Source organism: Schistocerca gregaria, chromosome 3, assembly GCF_023897955.1.
Source record: "Schistocerca gregaria isolate iqSchGreg1 chromosome 3, iqSchGreg1.2, whole genome shotgun sequence".
Lineage (NCBI taxonomy): Eukaryota > Metazoa > Arthropoda > Insecta > Orthoptera > Acrididae > Schistocerca > Schistocerca gregaria.
The window spans coordinates 628475118-628489970 of record NC_064922.1 but is presented as its reverse complement, the minus strand read 5'-3'; the positions used below and the strand labels follow the sequence as shown (position 1 = coordinate 628489970).

The 14853-nt window shown below is 36.2% G+C and overlaps 1 protein-coding gene across 1 annotated transcript in view; it reads right to left on the bottom strand.

Annotated features, from left to right (window-relative positions):
• LOC126353884 (anamorsin homolog) overlaps window positions 1-12593 on the bottom strand; it is a 40286-nt gene extending 27693 nt beyond the window's left edge. Inside the window, exon 1 of the mRNA XM_050003088.1 lies at window positions 12295-12593. Coding sequence (XP_049859045.1) covers window positions 12295-12448 — 154 coding nt within the window. The 5' untranslated portion in view covers window positions 12449-12593. The remainder of the gene's footprint in view (window positions 1-12294) is intronic.
• Between the last annotated feature and the right edge of the window lie 2260 nt (window positions 12594-14853).

Sequence of the window (14853 nt, the reverse complement as noted above, 5' to 3'; positions counted from 1 at the left end):
ATGTACAGACTGTAATATTTTAATGCAAAATCTTAAAGAGAAATTCATCAGAAATTCTGTTAAAGAAAAACTACAAATACTTACCTTAGTATCAGTTTCATGGAGTAAAGAAAAACTCCAAATATTTTTTAACACCACCAAATACATGGTAAAGAAATCGAGGGTATTGCTAAGAGAAGATGGTATTTTGTCAAAAGGGAGTTATAAAGTGGAAAACAGAATAGGTAAGGATGTGGAAAAACGGTCCACAATTTTTACTGTGAAGATGATATAAGTCGCATTTCTCTAAATAAAAAAGACTGTCTGTTCCTTCAGAAAATGGCAAAAGAGTGTATAAGACAAAAAGACTAATTTTACATAATCTGAAAGATGTATACTTAGCTTTCAGAGAAAAATACTCTGAAGATAAAATTAATTTTACTAAATTTTGTGAACTTAGGCCAAAAGAAAGTGTTACTGTAAACAGTCGTGGAATGCATAATGTACGTGTATGCACATATCACCAAAACGTAAAAATGTTAATGCATGCAGCACATGTGATAGAACCATACGCTGAACTTCTACAGAAACTTGTGTGCAATCTGGAAAATGAGGAGTGCATGCTGCATCGCTGTTCTTAGTGTCCTGATGAATCTGAACTGCACAATTTTTTAATAGACCTGGAATTCTTACAAGATTGTGAAAATGTTGTTCAAACAATGGACGCAAACTGATCGACCTACACAGGAGACATTAATGAAGACGACCAATGAATTTGTTGAGTATCTCATTCAAAAACTTCAACTGCAAAATGGAATTTTTTGCCACTAGTCATGGCAAAAACACATGTGAAAGGAGTTGGTGGTACTATTAAACGTTTAGCAACAAGAGTAAGCTTACAGTGTCCATATGACAGTCACATTTTAACTCCAAAAGATCTGTTTACATTTGCCAAAACTCATGTTCCAGGAATAGAAACATTTTATGTTACAACAGAGGAGATAAAGTTCACAACCACGTTACAAAAACGATATCAGACTTGTTCTACCATTCTTGGAACAAGAGTTACTCATTTTTTTCAAACCACTGAATGAAAACAATTTGCTGTAAAGTGTGATTCAAAATCTACTAAATTCATTGAAGTTCCTCTTGGAATTCAAAACACTGCCTCTAACACAATTAAAGAAGAAATATTTGTCGCAGCTATCTACGATAACCTGTGGTGGCTTGGAAAAAATCTAGAGAGAGGTGAAGAACACAGAGATACAAAGTCAAGTTCATGAGTCCAAGTGGCCCTTCCTCAAGTTATTCGTGGCCACTTCACACTGATGTTTGCTGGATACCTTATGAAAACATTTTAATGGCTTTGCCTGCTCCTAGTGCAAGCACAACTACTGTTTGTTTATATACTCTTGAATCAGACATAATATTGTCCAATGAAAACTTGTTTGAAAGAATGTATGCTATTTAGAATTTTATGAGAACTGATCATCATTTGTGACCACTAGGTAAGAGTCACAAAATGAAATGTGTATATTATTATTCCCCTCCCCATGAACCATGGACCTTGCCGTTGGTGGGGAGGGTTGCGTGCCTCAGTGATACAGATGGCCGTACTGTAGGTGCAACCACAACAGAGGGGTATCTGTTGAGAGGCCAGACAAACGTGTGGTTCCTGAAGAGGGGCAGCAGCCTTTTCAGTAGTTGCAGGGGCAACAGTCTGGATGATTGACTGATCTGGCCTTGTAACAACAACCAACAGTCCCTTGCTGTGCTGGTACTGCGAACGGCTGAAAGCAAGGGGAAACTACAGCCGTAATTTTTCCCGGGGGCATGCAGCTTTACTGTATGGTTAAATGATGATGGCGTCCTCTTAGGTAAAATATTCCGGAGGTAAAATAGTCCCCCATTCGTATCTCCAGACAGGGACTACTCAAGAGGATGTTGTTATCAGGAGAAAGAAAACTGGCGTTCTACGGATCGGAGCGTGGAATGTCAGATCCCTTAATCGGGCTGTTGGTTAGAAATTTTAAAAAGGGAAATGGATAGGTTAATGTTAGATATAGTGGGAATTAGTGACGTTCAGTGGCAGGAGCAACAAGACTTTTGTTCAGGTGAATACAGGGTAATAAATACAAAATAAAATAGGGTAATGCAGGAGTAGGTTTAATAATGAATAAAAAAAATAGGATTGCGGGTAGGCTACTACAAACAGCATAGTGAACTCATTATTGTGGCCAAGATCGATATGAAGCCCATGCCTACTACAGTGGTACAAGTTTATATGCCAACTAGCTCTGTAGATGATGATGAAATTGATGAAATGTATGATGAAATAAAGGAAATTATTCAGGTAGTGAAAGGGGATGAAAATTTAATAGTTATGGGTGACTGGAATTTGATAGTAGGAAAAGGGAGAGAGGGAAACATAGTAGTTGAATATGATTTGGGGTTAAGAAATGAAAGACGAAACCGTCTGGTAGAATTTTGCACGGAGCATAACTTAATCATAGCTAACACTTGGCTCAGGAATTATAAAAGAGGGTTGTATACATGGAAGAATCCTGGAGATATTAGAAGGTATCAGATAGATTATATAATGGTAAGACAGAGATTTAGGAACCAGGTTTTAAACTGTAAGACATTTCCAGGGGCAGATGTGGATTCTGACCACAATCTATTGGTTATGACCTGTAGATTAAAACTGAAGAAACTGCAAAAACGTGGGAATTTAAGGAGATGGGACCTGGACAAACTGAAAGAACCAGAGGTTGTACAGAGTTTCTGGGAGAGCAAAAGGAACAATTGACAGGAATGGGGAAAGAAATACGGTAGAAGAAGAATGGGTAGCTCTGAGGGATGACATAGTGAAGGCAGCAGAGGATCAAGTAGGTAAAAGGACGAGGGCTAGGAGAAATCCTTGGGTAACAGAAGAAATATTGAATTCAATCGATAAAGGAGAAAATATAAAAATTCAGTAAATGAAGCAGGCAAAAAGGAATACAAACGTCTCAAAAATGAGATCGACAGGAAGTGCAAAATGGCTAAGCAGGTATGGCTAGAGGGCAAATGTAAGGATGTAGAGGCTTATCTCACTAGGGGCAGGATAGATACTGCCTACAGGAAAATTAAAGAGACCTTCGGAAAAAAGAGAGCCACTTAAATGAATATCAAGAGCTCAGATGGAAACCCAGTTAAAACAAAGAAGGGAAAGCAGAAAGGTGGAAGGAGTATATAGACGATCTATAAAAGGGCGATTTAGTTGAGGACAATATTACGGAAATGGAAGAGGATGTAGATGAAGATGAAATGGGAGATACAGTACCGCGTGAAGAGTTTGACAGAGCACTGAAAGACCTGAGTCGAAACAAGGCCCCAGGAATAGACAACATTCCATTAGAACTACTGACAGCCTTGGGAGAGCCAGTTGTGTCAAAACTCTACCATCTGGTGAGCAAGGTACATGAGACAGGCGAAATACGTTCAGACTTTAAGAAGAATATAATAATTCCAATCCCAAAGAAAGCAGGTGAAAATTAGTGAACCTGTTGTTGTTGTTGTGGTCTTCAGTCTTAAGACTGGTTTGATGCAGCTCTCCATGCTACTCTATCCTGTGCAAATTTGTTCATCTCCCAGTACCCACTGCAACCTACATCCTTCTGAATTTGCTTAGTGTATTCATCTCTTGGTCTCCCTCTATGATTTTTACCCTCCATGCTACCCTCCAATGCTAACTTTGTGATCCCTTGATTCCTCAGAACATGTCCTACCAATCGGTCTCTTCTTGTCAAGTTGTGCCACATACTCCTCTTCTCCCCAATTCTATTCAATACCTCCTCATTAGTTATGTGATCTACCCATCTAATCTTAAGCATTCTTCTGTAGCACCACATTTCGAAAGCTTCTATTCTCTTCCTGTCGAAACTATTTATCGTCCATGTTTCACTTCCATACATGGCTACACTCCATACAAATACTTTCAGAAACGACTTCCTGACACTTAAATCTATACTCGATGTTAACAAATTTCTCTTCTTCAGAAACGCTATCCTTGCCATTGCCAGTCTGTATTTTATATCCTCTCTATTTCGACCATCATCAGTTATTTTGCTTCCCAACTAGCAAAACTCCTTTACTACTTTATGTGTCTCATTTCCTAATCTAATTCCCACAGCATCGCCCGACTTAATTCGACTACATCCCATTATCCACGTCTTGCTTTTGTTGTTGTTCATCTTATGGCCTTCCTTCAAGACCCAACAGGTGGAACACACACAACAGTAAAGTATTCACTAGTTTCATGCTGGGCACCAAAAATGGAGGAAGCCATCCCACGCATAATCATGCTACAGGGTACAGAAGTCACTATCCATGTTAAACTCCCCTCACTGCCAGCACAGAGCTCCAAGATTGGCATAGTTAGTTAGTTAATTAGTTGGTTGCGTGTACCATTGATCTATAGCACTGTACGGTAGCCGTTATGATGTGGAACGTGTCAAGTGCACGAGAAATGCAAATATGAAACAAATTTTTTTAACAATACAGAGTTAAAAATTAATATTTCTACTATTTACCCCATTCCCTTGAATGGCACAAAATGCATGTACTATATTTATAGATTTATTTATTGCTATTCAAGAATTCATCTACGGCATAGAAAGAGTTGTCAAGGAGATATGATTTCATTTTATTTTTGAAGCTATTACTGCTGTCTGTCAGACACCTTAGTTCATCTGGTAATTTGTCGAAAATTTTAATAACAGCATATTTTACCCCTTTCCGTGCCAAAGATAGGTTGAGCAAAGGATAGTGTAAGTCTTTCTTTTTTCTGGTATTATAATCACGAATATCTGTGTTGTTTTTAAAGTGGTCGATGTTGTTGAGAATAAATATCATTAGTAAGTAGATGTATTGTGAGGCTATTGTAAGAATTTCCAACCTTTTAAAACTATGCCTACAAGATGTGCGACTATGAACTTCACACATTATTCTAACCACTTTCTTTTGAGCAGTGAATACTTTTTGTCTAAATGTTGAGTTACCCCAAAATATTTTTCCATATGACATCAGAGGGTGAAAGTATGCAAATTATGTTAGCTTGCTAATTTCTATCTCCTCAAAATTGGCAATTATTCTGATCGCAAAAGTTGCTGAACCTAGTCGCTTCAGGAAATCGAAAATATGAATTTTCCATTTAAGATTGTCATCAAAAACTCAGTATGCTCTACCCGGTCTACTGACTTCTGTTGATGTGTTATACTTATTGAAAGAGCTATACATTTTGCAGCAGAAAATTGGATGTACTGTGTGTGTGTGTGTGTGTGTGTGTGTGTGTGTGTGTGTGTGTGTGTGTGTGTTGTTCTTTTTTTTTTTTTTTTTGCCCCCCCCCCCCTCCCCCCAAAGTTTAGAGCAAGCCCATCTGCAGAAAACCAATTAATGACTTTTCCAAAGACGCTATTTGTATCATTTTCAATTGGAATTTCTTTTACTGGATTAATACCGATGCTTGTATCATCAGCAAACAGTGTCAGTTCAGCTTCGTGTTTAGGATAGGAAGGGAGGTCATTCACATATATCAAGAACAGATGGGGACCCATGATTGAACGCTGTGGAACATCTAAAGTAATTTCACCCCAGTTATATGAAGTGGCAAACTTATTTAAATAACTTGACCTATATAAGGAAATATTTGCTTCCTGTTCTGTAGGTAAGACTTAAACCATTCATATGCTATTCCATTTACAGCATAGGACTGTAATTTCTGAAACATAATGTCATGGCTCACACAATCAAATGCTTTGAACAAGTCACAGAACATTCCTATTGGTGACATTTTACTATTTGTGGACAGTGAAATTGTATATTGGTGTCTCAGTGGAACAGCATTTTCGAAATTCGAACTGTGATTTACTAAGTATCCCATTAGTGTTGAGATGGCTAACCACTCTTGAGTACATTACTTTCTTGAAGATTTTTGATAATGCCGTAAGCAAGGACACTGGCCAATAATTATTGACATAAGTGGTGTCCCCGTTTTTGTAGAGAGGCCTGACAATGGCATATCTTAACCTGTCTGGGAAAATACCTTGAGTTAGTGATGTGACTCAGAACATCAGCTGTAGCTGCTCCACATTGTTTAAAATCTCATTAGAGATGTCATCTCCTCCAACAGAACATTTATTTTTCACAGATTTAATAATTTTACTTATTTCACAAGAGGTTGTTAGGTGAAACTTAATCTGACTACATTTTTTCAAAACAAACTCTTCCATGTACTGCCTAGCTGCTTCTCTTGAATTGTTCTCACCAATTTTTTCTCCAACAGTTAAGAAATTATTGTTAAATACATTAGTTACTTGTGTACTGTTGGTTATGATGGTCTCGTTCTCTTTAACAGTAATACTACATACTCCAGTGGTTACTTTTCCTGTCTCCCTTCAAACAACATTTAATATTGATTTGATTTTATTGCCGGAGTTGTTAATTTCTTCTCTAACATGCATATTTCTTAATTTCCTTACAACTTTTCTCAGTATGTTACAATAATTTTTATAGTGTAAAACTACTTCTGGATCTTTACTAGTTCTTGCTGTCTCATACATTTTCTTTTTCTTTCTTAAGACACTTCAATACCTGTAGTAATCCAAGGTTTCTTTGAAGTATGTGGTGTTACACTACGTAATTTTCTTTGGGAAACAATGTCCTAAGAGGGATATAAATTTATCAAGAAATATTTTGCACTTATCATTAGCATTTGTCTCATTAACATTTCTTAAGCTCTCTCTGAAGTGCTGTACAGATACTGGGTTGAGTGACCTCACACTTTTACTTAATGGTTTCTGAACTGTACATCCTGATAGGTTTTGTATGTTGATCAGTTGTGCATCATGGTCTGACAATCCATTTACCACAGGGAAGCACGTGGTTGTTTTACATCCTCTTTCTGTACAAACACATTATCTATTAGCGTGCTGCTGTCCTGGGCTATACATGAAGGGAAATTGATCACTGATTGTAAGTTATATGTTGTTATTAACACTTCTAGTTCACTTTTCCTATCAGAATTACTTAGAAAGTTTACATTGAAATCACCACAGATTAATAACCTCTTTCTATCTGAAAGACAGCATAATAGGGAGTCAAACTTTTTTATGAACAGCTTCCAGTCTCCTAATGGGGACCTGTAGACTGTTGCTAATATAAATACTACATTATCTAGCTGAAGTTACATGACAAACCTCAAAGTGCTGTTCAACACAAAAATTCCTTACTTCTACGGTTTTGCATGTATACCCTTGTTTTATGAAAATGGCAACTCCTTTATCCACCCTAGTGTAAGATGCCACAAGTGTAATATGCTAAATTATACCCTCTTATACTGACACTATCCATGCCCACAGTTACATGGTGTTCAGACAGACAGATTATATCAATCTCATTCTTATTTTTGAGATCATATAAACATACTGATAGCTCACCTACTTGATTTTTTATTCCCCTGATATTTTCATGAAGGCACACTATGTATGAAAAAGATGTCTAGACATATGTTGGGTACCACTGGACTAGAGAATGATGACAAATCAAACATGTGGATGTGTACTGCATGCCAACAAACACTACATTCACAGATGATAATGGCAATGGCACGAGAATATTTAGTCTGATCATGAGAATCCATATCCAGTCATACACCACCCCACAAAAACACACACTATCCCACCTCCCTTAATCAGTCTGTGGGATGCTTCACAGTGGAGTCATCCCATGTCAAATCAACACACCTATTTTACCGCACCCTCTTAGATTTTGCTGGTATGCTTATAGTGGGCACTGAGACTAAGAAAAATACCAAATTTCATTTTTTTTTATCTCAAACCCATTCCTGAAATATGGCTATGTAAACTTTTCAAAAACCAGCCAAAAATGTGTGGACGGACTTTTTTAAATTGCCCTAGGAGCTGCCCTAATTGAGCTAGAGAACTGGGAAAGGTGTCATTTTGCATGCTCTTTCCAGGGCTATACAACAAAACATAGCTTCTAATTAATAACCTTTTTCAAAATGCTAATTAATATTTTGAATTAATTTTAATTTTTTTTACAAAAAGTACATAATTGAACACTTTCAAAATATTCCCATAACTACTTCATACTATTGTAAATCACATGGCAAAATATAAATCTGGGATGATGATGGGTTCATTGTTAAAAAAAATTATTCCAGACTCTTGTTTTTCACTAACGGCCCTAGTTTGACCAAATTAACCTTTAACAAACAGGAATTTCTTTAAAATATACTGAAAGGTAAGTAAAGAAGTATTAGAAATACCAAAACATCACCGTATTAAACCAAAACTAATCAGCATATTTTATAATTAAGTTGTCTGCTTGTTTTAATTTCATACCAATATAACAAAAACAAGAAATTGAGCATTTAACTACGAACTGAAATAAAGTATGAACAAGTACAAGTATTGACATAATAGTTCTGGTCCACAATGTTTGAAATAGAACTATTAAACAAACTGAATACTTAAGACTTGTTTTTGAGTAACAGGTATCTGTACATAGCTAAATTTAACACAATACGTACTAACAATAATTTTGAAACAACTTTCTATAAAACATACATTAACACTAACCTGAGACAAAAATTAAGTTTTGAGTTGAAAGCAGTTTCCCAATAAATTGTCTTGGGACTTCACATATTACATTTTAATAAAGCTGACTGAGTAGGTTTACATCACTTTCATTAAGAATGTATGTTCTCCCTGTCAAAGTAAATGGATTCAATTTTGTGAGAACATCCACAACTGACACCCACAGGACATCTGCACGTGAAGGATAAGAGAATGACTTAGCTGGTCCACATGGATGAAGAAAAGTTATTTTCACTTCATCTAGTTCTTAGTTTTTTTTTTCCTAAAATGTACCCAAGTCACCAGTTTCTGCCATATACAGTGGTGACAGCCTGATACATCTTGTAACTTCAGTTTGTCTGGTGATGTAGTAGCTTCCCTCTCCCAACTCTGCATATCACCTGAGAAGTACTTGACTATTAATTTCGATGTAATGTTGGGAATGAAAGTGTGAAATTGCTGTGTTCCTTTGATTGTCAATGCCTCTTCAAGTCAGCTTTTTAAGAATATTTCTGAAGCAGCGTAGTCTTCTTGAGTGGAATATGCAAAATCAACATTTGTGATATTATCTACTGCCCACACAAATAGATCTCGTGCGGTTTGGATCTGATATTGGTATCGTCTTTGCATACTTGCACGAGCTGCCAGTCTCTTTACTGAACCCACTACTCCATCACAAGGCCCCAACCCATGTGCTGTGGCTGAAAAGTACCACTCAGCTTTTATGTTGAAGTCTTCCTCATGAAGGCAAACATTCAGGAAGTTTTTCTTATTTTTATACTAAGCGGCAGAACCGTCACAATAATAGTATACCTTTTTTGGAATCTTTTGAAATTTATTTGTTAGATATGAAATTAGTTTCTTTTGAAAGGTGTAAACTGCAGTTGTATTGTGCTCCAGGCAATCAGAAACAATGACAAAGCTCATATGCTCAATTTTGTCTTCCTGTTTGCAATATATAACAAAAGGATGAATAGTAATCTATTGTCTTGTGCAGTGGAAACTCAGCTTCATCCTGTAGAACTATACTATAATTTTCTGAAAAATCACATACGACAACAAATTCAGATTCCATAAGGTTTTCTCTTGTGGAGTTAAGGAATGTTCGTTGTTGCTTGGCAATGAAGTCATGCTGAATCAAAGTCGACATCTTACTACAAAATAAATCTATGAATTTTTTCAGAAGATTTCTGAACAATGTCCAGATTACATCGGTCAACTGACACCCACTGTCGGAAGTGAACTTGTTCAATTAAGTTTTCATGAAAAGAGTCTTTAAAAATTTTACATATGACAGTTTCTCGTGGGCAGTATTCACAGTTTCCCATGTTGCAATCAATTGATGACTGGTTGCAAAGCATTTTTGCAATGCGCTGCTTATAATGGTTTAAGTTGCTGTTTGTTACTGTATTTAATTTGGCATTTTCTACCATTAATTCTATGTTTGTGCACACACACACACAGAGTGTGTGCCACTCTGGCCAGCTAATACACAATGTTTTGGTCTCAACTCAGCAAATTTAGAGAAACCTATTTTTATGTTAGGTAACTTGTCTTTAAAAAGCTTGTAAGCTTCTTTAAGGTTACACAAAATAAGTCTTTTTGATATTTTTGTTTTATTTCCACTTGTTTCTGGAATTGTCACACAATCTTTAATACCTGACATTGCCCTGATAACTTCATCATTTTCTTAAAATGAATGTACAGTTTTGACAGTTTTTGTTGGTAAACACTTCCCCAGTTTTGGGTTTGGACCTTCCATGAATCCTTTCTATTTCAAAATTTTTTTGGACTACCGAACAATGTAATTAGCAGCATGAAACTCCCTCATTATTTTCCTGACACTCCATTTTTCATGTAAACTTGTAAGAATCATTAGTTTTTTTTGCTCTACTTATAGAATTTTAAAGTTTCTTTTAAGATTTTCAAGAACGGATTCATCAGTATCAACATCTGACGAAGAAGTTTCAGGAGCAACAAAAAGTTCGCGTGTCATTGATGAGATTTTCTTCACTTTTGATTTGGCGTAATGCCTAGATGTTAGTTTTCTCTTGTCAATTGGGGACTCACCTAGTTCTTGAAGTGTTGTGTTAAATGTTCTAACCGCTATTAAAGTTGAAGTCAGGGTCTTGGTCTCGGATGATTGTCTCTGATCCAGAAGATTCTTCTTCAACACTTTCATCACTGATGGGCTCTGGTGTATTTTTCAATTTGGTTACATTTTTCCTGCATTTATCACTAATCTTGGCAACACTTGGTAGCCTATTTGAGGAAATAATTTGGGCATCCACGTTGTGACATTTCTGTTATTTTTGTTTCCTAATAAAATGATTTAACTTCTTCAATGGATTACAACACTGCACTCTTCCACAGCACTGCACTTTTCACTTGGTTCCATATTTATACAAAAACCACGTACAAACTGTCCTTCAATGTATAGCTTTACTTGAAAATGAACTATTAAATATAACATATACAAACTGGTCAACACAGAGGTAACAATTGATTTGCACTGAAACCACAGTGCACAATAATGCTGTAGGTACACAAAGCCTTAGAAGGTAACACTGCAGACTACATCATCTCAACAATAGCTCCAGTATCTGAATTATTGTACTGACATCAAGCCCTATGTATATGGTCCTCTACTGATGTACTACCTTAAAGGTCAGTTTGGCCAAATTAGAGCCGTTAGTGAAAAACAAGACTCCGGAATAATTTTTTTTCAACAATGAACCCATCATCCTAGATTTATATTTTGCCCTGTGATTTACAACAGTATGAAGTAGTCACGTAAATATTTTGAAAATTTTCAATTATGTACTTTTAGTAAAAAAATTAAATGAAAATATTAATTACCATTTTGAAAAAGCTTGTTAATAAGAAGCTATGTCTTTTTGTATATCACTACAAAGAGCACGAAAAATGCTTCAAAATGACTCCTTTCCCAATTCAATAGCTCAATTAGGGCAGCTCTTAGTGCAATTTAAAAAAAGTCCGTGCACTCATTTTTGGTCAGTTTTTTAAAAGTTTACGAGACCATATGTCAGGAATGGTTTGAGGTAAAAAAAAATTTAAATTTGGTATTTTTCTTAGTTTTAGTACCCACTATAAGTATACCATCTTACAGCAAAATCTAAGAGGTTGAGGTAAAATTTTATTTAAAGTGTGTTGATTTGACATGGAATGACTCAGTGATGAGAGTCCCAATAGTACTGAAACACTTACCATTAATTATTTTCAGAGCACCTGTGTAATACTGTTTATAAATAATGGTCTTTACTTTTCTTAAACACACTTGAGGAGCCAATACCATAATATTCACAAAAGTATCCGAGATCCAAGCAAGTGCAATAACCACAACTACTGATCCATTCAACCAGCATGACAAACCTTCAATACATTATATTGGGAATAATTACTCCATGAAATGTTAAGGTTTGTCTGATGAACCAGGTAACAACCGCACTAATACAAAATAGTTGTATGAACAACTGTGAACGAGATAACGCGTAAAATACTTGGTGTTCGGTGACTTGCATTTATGACATGCTGTAGAATACTATTCACACACTGGAAACAACACTTCCATCATCCCATGAATATTAAATATTACCGTTAGAAGTGCTACAAACAGAAAAGGTAATCACGCAAGTACGGATGACAAAATACATACCCATTGTTAAACGTTCCGCATTTTCCACGGCTACGTTCCCGTTTGCTCCCGTAACATTCCTCACTTCTTTCACTACATCTTCCAGAGTTCCTCCCGCCGATGATTTTCCCCACAACACTAACACATTCTGTCCTGATTTTATTTCCTTCCACATTTTTTCGACACGCTTATCGCTACCAACTAACTTTAGTCATCACAATCACAACAAACAGCAAGAAATTAATAATATCTTTGATTTGATACTTATTTGCATCCATAGAGTAGAAACAACTCTGGAGTGAGCATTGTGTCCTGCGAATGATGTGAACATCAATATGGAATTATCACCTGATTTCGGGGAAACTGTCAAGTTTTTATATGTTCTCCAGTCTTCGAAACTTATAATATTACTTATATTTATTGCGTTTTCATCATTTGTTCATTCGTAATAGCAATTTGAATTACTGTTGATGCTACAGTTGGAAAGAGAAATACAGGATGAGGGAAGGCGATCTTTTGTGTTACATGAATACGAAACGTACTGTGTCGCTGTGGTTAGATTTTGAAGAAATGTTTTAAATCTGTTATTGTCTGTGCAAAATGTGTGTCATTTCTTGTCAGTGATAAACATAAAAAGGTGTTTAAATCCAGAGCTCGAAAAATGATCATTTCTTTTTATAGTTGTGAACCTTAGAAAAGATATAGAAGCTAGGCGTTCTTCCGCTTTAAACATTTCTGAAAGCTCAGACGAGCGTAATACGTGGCCACTTTGTTTTAAAATTAAATATACGTCACATGTGGTACTATGTAACATGAAGAAACAGCTTTGTGATTTATTCAAAAGCAAAATATATATGAAATATTCCACTCTTGGTAGGATAGGATGCTTTGCAATAGAGAGAAGAAAAACTGAATTTTTTTCTAGTGTGTGTGTGTCTGGGAGAGAGAGAGAGCGCACCAACATTTTAGACTATAGAAATTTGAAAGTTAATAGATAGTTTGTGTGAAATGAAGACATGGGAAGTACACGAAAACTGGAAAATACGACATGCGCAGAAGGAAAGTATTTATCTTAAATACATTTTCTGCACAAGTCTGGTACAGAACAACTGCTTTCTTTATTTTTATCACAACTCTCGCATCCTCACATCTAGACTGTATATTCTGCTTTGGAAGTAAGTCTGTAAGAAATCAACATGCTGAATGTGAATCATAATAACGGGGAACAGAACTCAGACAAAAAACTCACACAATGTAACTAAAGTACAAAATCATCTGCTTTGTTGGATTTTACTTTCAATCTATCGTCTTTACCATTTGACTAACAAGCATAAAATATTGTTACATGAGATGCTGTCCATGAGTGACGTCCACTTCCCGTAGCTGTTAAATGGTCTAACACTAAACAGCTAAAGTAAATGTTACAGGAGCAATGGAATTATATGTTCATGCAAGATGCTGTCTGCTAAGGGAGGAGGGGTAGTGGCGAGGGGAGAGTGCAACGTCTCATGTACATTTGTTATATAAGCAGTACACAGTGGAAAGTAAATGCACTAAATACATGTATCAGAATGTAACCAGTAAGCAAAACTTGGCGCTAGCCTACAAGGAGAAGGAATAAAAATCCACAAAACTGAAAAAAATCAATGAAGCAGGTGGTATAATGGGTGGTTTTCAGACACTTTCAAAGGCACTGGGTTGTTATTGAGTCGTCTTGCGATACTATTGCAACAGAAATCAAAGTCGGTAATATGATTAAGTGCCATGTAAATCGGAAAAATTGCGGTGCCTGCCGACCCACTAAAATATGGGTGGGTATAAGCTGTGATACTTGACGCAAAGAATATTTCAAAGTTTCAATTTCTTTATCTTCACGCCGACACATTCAGGTATCAAATACAAATCGTTATGATGTTTATAAAACGTCTGTGTCAAATCCAGGGCACCTAAAAAGAAAATCAGTCTGTATTACTGATGTAATAACGTTCTAAATGTAGAGCGTGCTTTGCGGACAAAAGACAAAACTACAATGCCCTGATATCACGTTACTACGCTGGCAATTTGTGTTGACAACACAAAATCTGTTGAGCGAATCCGTATGCTCACTCTAGAGATAATTCTACACAGTGTTTGCAACTCGAAGCTCACTACGTGAAAAACATCAACAATACAGTTGGGCCTCAATAGGTAACAAAAACTTGCACAACATTTGTCCCCCCCCCCCCCCCCCGTCCACACCAATGACAAAGCATGTTTCTCTACATTGATGGATGAAATTTTTTGGCACAGTTTCCAAGACGGCACCAACTGAGGTAGTTTGCATGGGTGTAAGTGTAGATGTGTACAAATTATAACTCAAGAGCTTACAGAAAGTTTAACGAGAGGAAAACTGACCCCCTCCCTAGCCAGAAATATTGACCAAAAAAATAAATTCCTCATAATAGAAATCCTTTGTGGAACTCAAATGCTAGTAAAAGAATGAAGTGATGTCCAAAATTCATTTTCGGATAAATAAAACTAGTTTTTAATTCCTTCACAACTGTGTTTCTTTCTCTATTCGGAATACAGATACATCAGTGT